Source organism: Stigmatopora argus, chromosome 1 (genome assembly GCF_051989625.1).
Source record: "Stigmatopora argus isolate UIUO_Sarg chromosome 1, RoL_Sarg_1.0, whole genome shotgun sequence".
Classification (NCBI taxonomy): domain Eukaryota; kingdom Metazoa; phylum Chordata; class Actinopteri; order Syngnathiformes; family Syngnathidae; genus Stigmatopora; species Stigmatopora argus.
This window is the reverse complement of record NC_135387.1, coordinates 12,220,343-12,232,350: the sequence shown is the minus strand read 5'-3', so window position 1 is coordinate 12,232,350 and position 12,008 is coordinate 12,220,343. Positions and strand designations below refer to the sequence as shown.

Sequence of the window (12,008 nt, the reverse complement as noted above, 5' to 3'; positions counted from 1 at the left end):
CTGGCTGACGGTCATTTCGATGATGCACGTGGGGTGGTCTTTGCCATTGTGCGCGTGAACCATTCCACGCCCAAATAAATGTCAGTTCTTTATGTGGAAAGATTCTCTGTTCAATTTAGCCCCTTTTAAGCAGTTTCAGTAAAACTGTATTTTGTTCCATTTTGCCTTATTTACCAACGATTGAATGACAAAGAAAACCTACTCGATTGAGGGGGGAAAATGGTTGACTGGGCCTTTCTAGTAAACAATCTGAATTCACACTGTCAGCAGTGGGTGTCTGTGACCCTGAACAAATCTCTTAAATCATGGCTGGCCTTTCCGCCTCTAGAATTCCAGGTCCCTTTGCCAATCAAGGTTACGTTCCCGGCAAAACACTGGAGGGGCACACGGAAGGCTTTGTCTCTTCCCATTTGTCTCAGCCCTCGCTGTGCGTGACTGGAGCCCTGATCTAGCGTAGGAGGCATAACTCTCTGCTCCTCCCGACATCATCGGTCCAAATGCACTTCTAATCTGCTAGCTCGTATCTAGTCTGCAGCAGTGTTACGTAAGCATTTAATAATATTTACAGTTGCCACCCTGCCAAATGAACATCCAAACAACCTCTGCAGACTTCCTTTAAACAAACCCACTGGAGTTGTAATTGGAGTACCACTGGAAAGGCCTGTAGAGAACTTGCCTAATCGCCCTCTGCAAGAGGTGATTATACATTCTGGCTTTGCACTTGGTTTGCATGAGAGCCAATTCTTTCTGGGAAATAGTAAAATGAAACTGAAGTCTGGCATAAAATACTGGTTTTCTGGAAGTTGGAAAAGATTTTTTGTGGGTTGAATACATAGAGAAAACACCGCAACAGTGCATGCCATTATTTTCTGATTGATTCGATAAGGTTTAGGAATTGTCAAGTCATTGTGTTCTCTTTTTGAAAAGGCCAGTTGGGGATCAGTACAAAATTAAACTGAACCATTCATCAAATGACTTTTTTTTTTTCTTCGTGTGTTTTGCAGCTCTGACTAGTTTTGAAGTTGTGATCCAGTATGGGCTGGCTACTCCTGAGGGTCTGGCCGTGGACTGGATAGCAGGAAATATCTACTGGGTAGAAAGCAATTTAGACCAGATTGAAGTGGCCAAACTGGATGGCACCATGAGAACCACCCTGCTGGCTGGGGAAGTGGAACACCCTCGAGCCATTGCCCTGGACCCACGTGATGGGTAACGACAGCTAGAGCCACATTGATGTATTTCACCATTTGGACGAAAACCGAGACTCACGTGCACTTGTGTGTGTTGTCAGTATTCTATTTTGGACAGACTGGGATGCTAGTCTCCCTAGGATTGAGGCTGCGTCGATGAGTGGCGAGGGCAGACGCACCATCCATAGGGAGACCGGCAGCGGAGGCTGGCCTAACGGACTCACTGTTGATTACATGGAAAGGCGCATTGTCTGGATCGATGCCAGGTTGTGTTTAACCTATCTAATGCTCAAAATTCCAGAGAAATCGTGTTACTCATCTAGTTTGTTCCTCCTCCAGATCAGACGCTATCTACTCTGCCTTGTATGATGGTTCTGGGCTGATTGAGGTGTTGCGAGGTCATGAGTACTTGTCCCATCCATTTGCTGTTACTATGTATGGAGGTGAAGTCTACTGGACCGACTGGAGGACCAACACTCTTGCTAAAGCCAATAAATGGACAGGACACAACGTCACTGTAGTCCAACGTACCAACACGCAGCCTTTTGACCTGCAGGTCTATCACCCGTCAAGACAACCCCAAGGTAGGTTGTGCACTAGATCTTCAGTCATTTGCTACTGTGTTTGGTTTAAACTACCTGAGTTCAAGCTGGTACAACAATAGGTGGGCGATCATGAGTTTCCAATTTACCAACAAAATATAAAATTTAGTATAGATGTACATGCGCATGATTCATTGGAAGATCATTGTAGAATTTGTGCGTTTTAGAGAACCGATTCCAAACAGAGGTCTGGCCTTTTGAAATATGTAGTGCTAAGTTTCTTAAATGGACACCTCTTGAAGCTATATAGAGTTAAAAAAACACCTTGCTATTTGGCAACGAAAGCTTACTAATTATCCTCTGTTAATTCTATATGTAAATGATATAAATGTACTTCTCACACAGCTCCAAACCCATGTGCCACCTCTGACGGCAAAAGCCCTTGCTCCCACCTATGTCTCATCAACTTCAACCAAACCTTTTCCTGTGCCTGCCCTCACCTCATGAAGCTGCAACCTGACAAACGCACATGCAAAGGTAGGGACTGAATTCAATTCACATTGTCCTGGAAACCCAATTGACAGAAAACTAACATTGTGAAACAATAGCTTCTGCCATGTACATTTTGTCATGTCTTTTTGAAAAATGCGTCCTATAGAAAATATTTTAGACACTATATTAGATCAATGGGTTTCAAGCAGTGTTGTTTTTGGCAGCCAACAGTGAAATATTTTCAATATTGTCCTTAACGAAAACAACACAGGTTTCACGTTTGTTCCTGGTTGGTGGATGAAATTTCTAAATGAAGAAAACAAAAAAAGATCATTTCTATAATCATGAATATATTCATCAGCGCATCTTCATATTTGTGTTGCAGAGTCCCGCAAGTTCCTTCTCTATGCCCGTCAGATCGAGATCCGGGGCGTGGACATCGACAACCCCTACTACAACTACATCATCTCCTTCACAGTGCCTGACATAGACAACGTGACCGCCGTAGACTACGATGCCCTGGAGCATCGGATCTACTGGTCCGATGTCCGTACGCAAACAATTAAAAGAGCATTCATAAATGGCACGGGTGTAGAAACTGTTGTCTCTGCTGGTAAGACCTCTTCTGAGAATCACTGTTGATTTGATTATATTTGCATTGTTTCTCATTCCCACTAACAATTTGCTTGATTGTGACCTTCATTAGATCTTCCTAATGCTCATGGGCTAGCAGTAGACTGGGTGTCAAGGAACCTTTTCTGGACTAGCTACGATGCCAATAAGAAGCAAATCAATGTGGCCAGACTGGATGGTTCCTTTAAGAATGCTGTCATCCAGGGGTTAGACAAACCTCATTGTCTAGTGCTCCATCCCCAACTAGGGTGAGTGTTGCTGGTTTTAAAAGTGTTTACTGCCCAATATACTGGAGTACAGAGTGTGAGTGCCTTTGCTGTTTCTCACCGCAGAAAATTGTACTGGACTGATGGTGACAACATAAGCATGTCGAATATGGATGGCACCAACCACACCACACTCTTTACCAACCAGAAGGGGCCAATTGGTGAGCTATTCAACGCGAGATCTATTTTCACCCTGAAACACAAAGGCATATCAGACTTGTTTACATTAGTGTCTCATTAATATTTACACCCAGGCCTCTCTATTGACCATGACAAAGAGCAGCTGTACTGGATCAGCTCAGGAAACGGTACTATTAATCGCTGTCAGATGGATGGCTCCAAACTGGAGATCTTGGAAGGCGTTAAAGGCAAACTAAGCAAGGCTACAGCACTGGCTGTTATGGGTTAGCTCATGATTTAAAATGCTTTTTGCCCACACCCTTCACCCCACAGTGCCCCGTAACATATGAGTTAATCTACCTCTTGATAGGAGATAAACTGTGGTGGGCAGACCAAGCGACGGATCAAATTGGAACATGCGACAAGAAGGATGGCAGGAACTGGAAGGTTTTAAGGAACAACACCTCTCCTATGATGCATATGACTATTTATGATGAGGATGTTCAGAAAGGCAAGCCAATACAGTATTTCTATCTATTACAAATAACAAGGATTTACTCTTTGTAATGCAATATGTTCTCTGATCTGTCTTTTCTTTAGCAAGTGTCAATCTGTGTAGTAACAATAATGGAGATTGTTCCCAGTTGTGTCTGCCCACCTCACCAACCAGCAGGGCCTGCATGTGCACTGCCGGTTACAGTCTTAAAACAGGACAGCAGTCATGTGAAGGTAAAACTGCAACAACTTTCACTCATCAAAACCTATGCAGGATACCAGTAAGTCCTCAAAATAAACATGGTCTCTCTCTTTCTCTCTCTGAGCAGGAATGGGGTCATTCCTGCTTTATTCAGTCCATGAGGGAATCAGAGGAATTCCACTGGACCCATCTGACAAATCTGACGCTCTGGTGCCAGTGTCTGGCACCTCTCTGGCTGTGGGCATTGACTTTCATGCTGGTAAGTGACAGTATAGTGAGTACCAAGGCCTCTTTTTTTCCGCTGCCCCGTTGAAGCTCCAATGGGTAATACTCTCCTTCTCAGAGAACGACACCATCTACTGGGTAGACATGGGCCTGAGCACAATTAGCAGGGCCAAAAGAGATCAAACATGGAGAGAAGACGTGGTCACCAATGGCATCGGCAGAGTAGAGGGGATTACTGTCGACTGGATTGCAGGTCTGGTTGTAATTATTGCATCATTTCACAGAAAGAGTTTTTTTTGTCACCAACTGACTTACTGGTGTGGTATTAAATGGCTTTAGTTCACTAAACAGGACTAAGAGAACGTATGATTCTGACTTGAGGTTACAGTTAGACACTGAATACATTAATTCACATTGACACAATTGTTTTGAGTTATTCATATGTACTTTCTGTTTTTGATTAAAAAAATGAAACACTGCTCTTATAGGAAACATTTACTGGACTGACCAGGGCTTTGATGTGATTGAGGTGGCCCGGCTGAATGGCTCCTTCCGCTATGTGGTCATTTCTCAAGGCCTGGATAAACCCAGAGCCATTACTGTCCACCCAGTAAAAGGGTATGGTTGCTTACTAATAGGTTACTGGAATCTTTTGCCTAAAGTAAATTGCTTTAAATGTGTGACTGTTTGATGCCTAGTTATCCTGAGCAAGTCCATTTATCATGCTCTGTGTAATGTTTTGTCAAGGTATCTGTTCTGGACAGAATGGGGTCAGTACCCTCGTATCGAGCGCTCACGTCTGGATGGCTCTGAGAGATTGGTCCTGGTCAATGTGAGCATCAGTTGGCCCAATGGAATCTCCATTGACTATACGGTAGGGAGTCGATTTACGCGTTATGGGCGAGACACCTGGGAGACAACTTCAATGCTGTTCATTTAATTTTATATGGAACTCTCGCAGAGAGGCGAAAATCGCCTACCCTCCAAGCGACACACGACAAATAGTGCATGTGAAATTTCGTGCAGGTGATCGCAGTCGGACCTGCGGTATGATGTGAGAAAATAGAAACCAGTTCTATTTCTATCGCCTGGCACTACAACTAATCTGCACTGGTTTTGTTAATTGGCAAATCACTTGCAAGGACACCAGCCAACTCGGATATCATGTTCACACTCAAAACTTAGCCAACATCGCAGGGTGCATCAATTTACCGTGTGACACGCAATACTTTATGATGATGAAGTGTGGTGCGTGGACTTGTGCAGCTGTATCGCGCCCCGTATATTAGGTTTTAGCTCAACGGCGATGACTGTCGCATTTCACCATCGAAAATTGCCTCCCGTGTGTCTCACCCATTAGTTTTCAGTCTTTTATCATGTTTGAACAAATTGACATAATATATTCTTTGCTGTCTGCATGTGTAGGAGGGTTTTTTGTATTGGTGTGATGCCAGAACAGACAAAATTGAGCGCATCAACTTGGAAACTGGAGAGAATAGAGAATTAGTGCTGGTCAACAACAACATGGATATGTTTGCAGTTTCTGTTTTTGAGGAATACATCTATTGGAGTGACAGGTCAGGCGGTTATCAAATCTAGAACTACGTAATTGTTGCAATCACTGAGCTATGGTGTTTGATGTTGTCTGAACTTCTATCAGTTCATATTCCCACCTGCTCTTTTTATGTTGACTGAGAGTATCATTGGCTTTTGCACAGGACTCACGCAAATGGCTCAATTAAGAGAGGCAGTAAAGACAACGCCACTGATGCTGTCCAACTCAGGACTGGGATTGGGGTACAACTCAAAGATATTAAAGTGTTCAACAGGGCCAGGCAGCAAGGTAGGAAAACTTTATGTACAGTATATTATTCAAAGCAGAATATGTAAATAATCATCATCATTTTCAGCATTTCTATCCATGTTGCGAGTAGACTAATCTCATACCTGTCAACCTCTGCCGATAACTGCCCTTATAAATGATTATTGATTCCCCTTACAAACCCCAAAAAAACCTTACAAACACCGTACGAGTCGTACGGTGTTTGTAAGGTTTTTTGGGGGGTTGTAAGGGGAATCAATAATCATTTATAAGGGCAGTTATCGGCAGAGGTTGACAGGTATGTAATCTGCCAAAATTCAGTCCCTGAGAAAATCCAAAACAAGAAAACACCCCTAGCAATTGATGATGGCGTAAAATTTGCTCATTCTTTCCACCTAGGCAGCAACATCTGCAAACATAACAACGGCGACTGTGAACAACTTTGTCTTTACCGTGGAAACGGACAGCACACTTGTGCCTGCGCTCACGGCATGCTCGCCGAAGACAACCGCAGCTGCCGCGATTACGACGGCTACCTCCTCTACTCGGAGCGCACCATTTTGAAGAGCATCCACCTGTCGGACGAGACCAATTTGAATGCGCCCATAAAGCCGTTCGAAGACCCGGACCACATGAAGAATGTCATCGCCCTGAGCTATGATTATCACGGGGGTGGTGGTAAGGGAGCCAACCGTATCTTCTTCAGCGACATCCACTTTGGGAACATTCAGCAGATCAACGACGACGGAACAGACCGCAAGATTGTGGTGGATAGTAAGTACAAACAAAACTCTCTTTGAAATGCTCCTTATTGGCTACTACAATAGCTACTATTGCACATTGTACTCTATGGTACTGAGTAAAGTACTGTTCGTTATAATATGCAATATATACTTATGTTAAAAGTTTAACACCGTGATGATTCTTGGCTTTCCATCGTTTCTCTGTCTCTTACGTATTTAAAAACAACAGAAAACATGCACAGGGTTGACAGTTTTAATGTTTAATCAATACCACAAAGTGATGACATTGTGAAGATGATGGCCAGTTATTAGAATATTCTGTATACACCCGGGAGTGTTCACCAGTCAAACTGAGGGCACATATTGGGAAACAAGATAAAACTCCTACATAGATCTACTGACATGTATTTTAGAGTCTTTAGTGTTTTGTCAGGTGGGAGAACGTTGGAGTGGCTAGAGTAAACGCAAACTTGGCGCAGGAAGGGCGGCGTGCCATTTCAAAACAAAACTTCGGAACTTTTAGGAAGATGTGTGAAGTGAGCCCTTGTGAACCGTGGTTCATGAAACTCTGTGAAACAAGAAATATTTTCAACACATTTCTTACATTTGATCAATTCAAAAGGTTTAAATGAGATAGTGTTCTGACCCAATGCTCTGCAAAGATTTTTTTCCTCCTATTTTTTTTCTAAATTGGCAATGCAAATCAAACTAAAACTACCATTAATAAACACTTTTTATAAAATGTTCTCTTTTAAAATATTTTGAGTTTGCTGCTCACTGCAATCAAACCAAATTTCAACCCAATGTAAAACGAGGAATGAATTTAGGTGTCAGAACTTGTGTCCAGATCAAAAGTTTGCACCATATCCCCGCCCATCATCATGTGAGGACAGGCAACCAGGGAGTTTTTACAGAATATCCAACGCTCCCGCCCCAGCTTCAACAACTCTCTCCTGAACTTCCTAGACATTAATCCATACAGCACAGGGTTTACCACCGCAACTGAGGATGCCAGCAATCGGGGCAAAACAGCAATCGTGTTGTAGCCCTTTGAGCCTTGAATGGTACCTCCGATGAAGGAAAACATGAGAACATAGGAAGGCAGCCAGAGAAGAGTGAAGACCAGGACCAAGAGGGCTGACGTGTGAGTGACCTGACTCTGGTAGCGTTCCAGCTGGGGGGCATTTCCAAATAACCGCGCGTGTTGAAGAAAGCAGTAGATCTTTGCATACATCAGCACGATTATTCCTAGCGGGAGGGCAAAGCCAAAGAAGAAGAGTCCGATGCTGTAGACGAGCTGGCTGAAATCCGAGAGAAAGGCAAAGCAGTATACAGCTCTCGAGGTGGTAACTGTACGGAAGGCAAACTGGGGTGCCGCCAGAGCCGAGGCCGGAAGCCATAGAAGCGCTACCGTCATTTTGACACGACTGTGCATTCTCCAGCGGTACGCCCAAGTGGGATGCACCACCGTGAGGTAACGAGTCACGGCCAGTGCCGCCAAGGTGAAAACTGATGCAGATGAGCAGGCCACGCTGAGGAAGCTGACGCCTTTGCACAGGAAGCTCCCAAATGGCCAGAATCCCAATGTGATGGCTGACGTGTGGAAGGGCAGACAAAGCAGCAGTAGCAAGTCGGCCGCGCTCAGGGCCAGCAGCAAGGTATCGGTCCCATGTGGAGGATGGTGATCTTTCCGCCTCCGACCTGTTAAGGTTGTGATGACCAAGATTTGTCCCAGCAGTCCGGTCACCAGGATTAGACCATCCAGGAGGGGCACCAGAACCTTAATCACAGCTTCCTCTTCCCTGTTTCTTTGTCCGACTTCACTTATATTTACATGCTGCTCCGACATTGCCATGTTTTTGCTGTTAAAGTTGACTAACCCATAAATCTAATAGCCTGTTAAGCACCAGGGTGGGCGTCAAAGGACTCAGCAATGACACACTCCTGTAATAATAGCAATGAGTAAAGTTGACCACTCATACGGCTCACCTCTGCATTTGATTTTCTCAGTTCTACACGAATCCCACATTAAAATAAATATAGAAAATCACTTATTTCGCAATTCTGTGTGCTGTTTGCCCATCGTCCACTCTCGCCGAATTGCTGAATGCTCGGTTTTGCTAGGAAACAAAAGAACATGACCTTACAGAGCAGTCGTTGCAGTAGTAGTCCATGTCTGAATTGATTTTTGCCGTCCGTACACAGTGTTCCAATTCTTTCTGAAGATTTGTTGAAAGTCCTTCTTCTTTAAAGGCAGCTGGATCTAGTAGTTGAGCACTGTGGTAGGTGGTAACTTGAGTGGTTCACTCAAACGAAAGTCCCAAGCTTTAAGCAAGTCGACTCTGCTGGTACAACAACCAGCCATTACAGTCCTGACCATCCTTCATACTACAAATACTTTGGTAATGGTCTTCAAAAGGTTTCTCCCACTGTTTGCACAAGACAAGATAACAAGGGGAGTGTTGCTGTAAAACCCCCACTTATGTAACACTGTATATATAGAACCAATTTGATTCATTCCCATTCTGACTGTTATTATTTAATTGTGAACTGAAAAAGTATGACTATGTTTTTAGGTTGTTACTGGTCTTTTAGGTGCATTTAGTCCAATTGATGTACAGCGATCCATTTTGGGAACTTGTGGCTGATTCCTGTAAATGTCTCAAAGAGCTCTATTGACTTTCTGCATGGATAGTTCTTGTTTTTATGGTTGCGTTGAGTGATCATAAAGGTCATTAATAGTACCACTGAGAACAAATAGACTCTCGCACATCGGAGCCCATGGTAGAGTGCAATTCCGTGTTTTAGGAAGACGGGATGCCGTCTTCACGAAGAAGTGGGCGTACACAGCTGCTGTGCGTTGGCCTCCCCCAAGGCTCACTTGTCAAGCTGTTCCGTGCCAGTTCTCTTCCCAACCGTGAAGAGGGTCAGCCACAGGGGGTTGTATTTGTATGTGCAGGCACTCAGCCATGCAGTGTCAAGACGACACACGCGCTTTAAACTCACGCCAAGAACAGCAGTGTGGCGCAGATGTGTAGTTTCACTTCTCTTATTTGTTTCGGTCTAAAATAATGGCAATTTCTTATCAGACATCGGTGCAGAGGTTTGAGAAAAATGAAGGCTGAAAAAGATGTTTTAAGTATGTTTATAAAGTTTTATAGACGTTTGTATTAGATGCATAATCCTGTCGCTTCCTAGTCAAACGATTTGATTGTGATTCTTATTTATTAGCTTGACAGCAATACAGCATCTCATAAATGTTCTTTAAAGAGCCACTTCCACCCTTTCTTCCCAGATGTCGGTTCAGTTGAGGGCCTGGCGTACCACCATGGTTGGGATACGCTCTATTGGACCAGTTACACAACCTCCACCATTACTCGCCACACTGTGGACCAGAGCCGCTCTGTGGCCTACAACCGCAACACTGTGGTCACCATGTCTGGTGAAGACCACCCCAGAGCCTTTGTGCTGGATGAGTGTCAAGAGTGAGTCATTAATAACGAAACATGGCCAGGCCGGCCGGGCACAAGTCCAACTGCTTTTCACTCTGCTTTCTTCCCAACGAGTCGTTTGTTTCCCTTTGCTCAGCCATTACTTTTATTCAGTGGCATGTTTTCGCAAAGCTTGCTGCAGATTATATTATCAGTCCTGTGTTTGTTTTCTTGATGCTCCCCGCAGTCTCATGTTCTGGACAAACTGGAACGAGCAGACTCCCAGTATCATGAGGGCCTCCCTGAATGGGGCTAACGTGTTGGCGATCATCGGCAGTGATATCAAAACTCCCAACGGCCTCGCTATTGACCACAAAGCAGAAAAGCTCTACTTCTCGGACGCCACGTTGGACAAGATAGAACGCTGCGAGTATGACGGGAGCAGCCGATATGTAAGGATGGATTCTGCTAACTATGGGAATCGGGCAAGGGACACCCTGAATTGGTGGCCAGGCAATGGCAGGGCACAAGGAGACGGGCAACCATTCACGCTCACACTCATACCTAGGGCAATTTAGAGTTTTCAAGTTTTTTTTGCCCCCGTGGCTGTTCATTATTGCTTCAAAGTGGCTAAGGAGTGGGCCACAGAAGTTCCATGTATCATTTGGATTACAGTATGACATTATCATGCATAAAGTGTTCCATTTCTTAAAACTGATGTTGCTTTTACTCTCGATTACAAGCATGGTCACAGAGTAAATTCACCTCATCTCAAAGTCATGCTGTATCTGTAATGAGCCCCCCATTGTGGTCCATTTAGGTGTTATTGAAGAACGAGCCCGTGCATCCGTTTGGCTTGGCCGTGTACGGCGATTACATCTTTTGGACAGATTGGGTGAGGAGGTCTGTCCTCCGAGCTGACAAATACACAGGTGGAGACATGAAATTACTGCGAGCTGACATCCCTCAGCAGCCAATGGGAATTGTTGCAGTGGCCAATGACACCAACAGCTGTGAGTTGCATTCATTGCAGTTGATTTTCCATAATTGGCATCAGGCAGTTACATTCCTTTTGAATGTTCTTCTTCTGTTGAGTCCTTTATTGCAGAGATAATAGAATGCTCACCCTAACATAGTTCCACCCTACTTTGTCATGCATCCTTCAGGTGAGTTTTCTCCTTGCCGCACAAATAACGGAGGCTGCCAAGACCTGTGTCTACCCACATCTGACGGGAGGGTGAACTGCAGTTGCCGTGGAGACAGACAACTTCTGGAAGACAGCACCTGCTCTTGTAAGGAATGAAGAAAGTCATTTATTTCAACTTGTGAACACAAATGGGGTTGAAGAAATACAACTCCATGATTTTTTTTTCTTTATCAGCACTGAACACATCATGCAGGAGTGTGGATGACTTTGAATGTGGAAATGGCGATTGCATCAACTACAACTTGACCTGTGACGGCATGGCCCACTGCAAGGACAAGTCTGATGAAAAGCAGTCCTACTGCGGTAGGGATTCATACAACTATAAACTCTACTGGCAATATGTTAAAATGAAGTCCCCAAACTGTCTGGGTTACTTTCTGAGGTGGAGGAGGTTAATGGGTTTCAAATTTTCTCCATGTTTGGCTTTTAAATATGAAAAGATAAACGTGATTATATGTTTATTTATTATTTGACCCTCGTTAAACTGTTTTGATTCTCCTGACACCTTCAAAACAAAGTGAAGTGCACAAGCAGCTAAGCAAACAGTCACAATAAATAATAGTTTACCTAATGTATCTTTACTTACCTTAAATACTTGAAAAGGCAACAAAGAAAAGGCCCTTATCTCTTTTATTTTTTG

The 12,008-nt window shown here is 44.0% G+C and overlaps 2 protein-coding genes across 3 annotated transcripts in view; one reads left to right on the top strand and one right to left on the bottom strand.

Annotated features, from left to right (window-relative positions):
• The window catches only part of LOC144071820 (low-density lipoprotein receptor-related protein 1-like), a 75,067-nt gene that overhangs the window by 45,838 nt on the left and 17,221 nt on the right, over nt 1-12,008 (top strand). For both annotated transcript variants that reach the window (XM_077597249.1, XM_077597257.1), the window contains exons 25-46: nt 1,005-1,209; nt 1,292-1,456; nt 1,530-1,774; nt 2,138-2,269; nt 2,610-2,837; nt 2,931-3,105; nt 3,190-3,284; nt 3,378-3,527; nt 3,614-3,754; nt 3,844-3,972; nt 4,068-4,199; nt 4,284-4,418; nt 4,654-4,783; nt 4,913-5,039; nt 5,591-5,742; nt 5,884-6,008; nt 6,387-6,761; nt 10,026-10,215; nt 10,409-10,613; nt 10,982-11,174; nt 11,328-11,453; nt 11,543-11,671. In XM_077597249.1, the coding sequence (XP_077453375.1) occupies nt 1,005-1,209; nt 1,292-1,456; nt 1,530-1,774; nt 2,138-2,269; nt 2,610-2,837; nt 2,931-3,105; nt 3,190-3,284; nt 3,378-3,527; nt 3,614-3,754; nt 3,844-3,972; nt 4,068-4,199; nt 4,284-4,418; nt 4,654-4,783; nt 4,913-5,039; nt 5,591-5,742; nt 5,884-6,008; nt 6,387-6,761; nt 10,026-10,215; nt 10,409-10,613; nt 10,982-11,174; nt 11,328-11,453; nt 11,543-11,671 (3,684 nt within the window). The remainder of the gene's footprint in view (nt 1-1,004; nt 1,210-1,291; nt 1,457-1,529; nt 1,775-2,137; nt 2,270-2,609; nt 2,838-2,930; nt 3,106-3,189; nt 3,285-3,377; nt 3,528-3,613; nt 3,755-3,843; nt 3,973-4,067; nt 4,200-4,283; nt 4,419-4,653; nt 4,784-4,912; nt 5,040-5,590; nt 5,743-5,883; nt 6,009-6,386; nt 6,762-10,025; nt 10,216-10,408; nt 10,614-10,981; nt 11,175-11,327; nt 11,454-11,542; nt 11,672-12,008) is intronic.
• Nucleotides 7,554-8,585, bottom strand: LOC144071886 (galanin receptor type 1). The gene has a single exon (XM_077597371.1). The coding sequence runs from the start codon at nt 8,583-8,585 to the stop codon at nt 7,554-7,556; it is 1,032 nt and encodes a 343-aa protein (XP_077453497.1).